This window comes from Volvox carteri (assembly GCF_000143455.1).
Source record: "Volvox carteri f. nagariensis unplaced genomic scaffold VOLCAscaffold_67, whole genome shotgun sequence".
In the NCBI taxonomy this organism is placed as follows: domain Eukaryota; kingdom Viridiplantae; phylum Chlorophyta; class Chlorophyceae; order Chlamydomonadales; family Volvocaceae; genus Volvox; species Volvox carteri.
In genome coordinates, this window is record NW_003307610.1 from 1 (window position 1) to 1,106 (window position 1,106).

Here is a 1,106-nt window from a genome sequence, read left to right on the forward strand (position 1 = left end):
GAGGAAACGTCCTCGGGCACCCCTGGGCATATCCCGTAGGATTTAGGTTGTTTGAGATCCCGTAGGGTTGTGTATTAGTTTGTTATTGTGACATTTCGTCAGTCCCCGTCCGAGATTGAGGACTTTGTTTTTACTCAGCTAGTAGACTTCCCGCCCACCTGGGCATCCACCTTTGGGGTGAGAGTATGCTGCATCATGCCTGGTGTGCGATCTGCTCGCAACCAAATTCGATCCGGGGAGTTCCCACCTCCTAGCAATTCGCACCAATGTAACACCAGGCAAAGAGTACTCAGTTGGGAGATGCCAGGGGAGCTGATCCCTCTTACAGCAGATGCGCCATGTGTTGTGACTGGTGACTTTGCACTGGGCAGGCAATATTGGGTGGATGTGCATATCTAAAGGCCCACAGGGGAAAATCCGGTGGAAGAATCACTGGAAATCAGTGCCATTTTTAAAAGCAGGGATGCGCACAGAGTGTGGCAATGGCATGGGTTCTGCACACCATCTGACAAGCCTTTCTCATGTTGTGGGTTGTTGCAATGACATGCAGGTGGATGAGAACTGCAGCAGGAAACGCCTAGTCTTCGGCTCCGGGATAATCGGCCAGCGTGTGATGCAGGAGTTGCATCGGCAGGGTACTGCTGAGTTGGCCAAATTCGTTAAGTGGTCCGCTGGCAGACCAGATTTGGCCTCACTTAGAGGCATAATGTTCCAGGGGCTAGCACATTACTTGCTGTGCCGGGGCGGCTCGTTTCGTATGCGCAGCCTTTCTAACCCTGGAGAGCAGGAGGTCAGCCTGGAGGTGCCGGAAATGGAGTTGATGGAGGTGCAGGACAGCGACCTCAAAAAAATCAGCCCCACAACAAAAGGGTCTGGGCTCCTGGTGCCGGTGGCGAGGAACTTCACTGCCGTGGACAGCTTTTTGATTTTGCCTGACAGCAACGGCAAGGCAGCGCGACTGCTCCTTATCCAGGTGACTGTCTCTGCCAATCACCGTATTAGCGCGTCAGGGCTGCAAACCTCCATGCGGAAACTGTCCAGGGACCTGAAGGGGCTCAAGCGCGAAATGTACTTTGCAGTGCCGCCCGACCTGTTCAAGCAGTTCA

General features: G+C 53.8%; 1 protein-coding gene across 1 annotated transcript in view; it reads left to right on the forward strand.

Moving 5' to 3' along the window:
* Window positions 1-544: 544 nt before the first annotated feature.
* Window positions 545-1,106, forward strand: part of VOLCADRAFT_107465 (uncharacterized protein) — a gene marked incomplete at its 5' end in the record, with an annotated part of 1,951 nt that continues 1,389 nt past the window's right edge. The window contains one exon of the mRNA XM_002956900.1: window positions 545-973. Within this exon, the coding sequence (XP_002956946.1) occupies window positions 545-973 (429 nt within the window). The remainder of the gene's footprint in view (window positions 974-1,106) is intronic.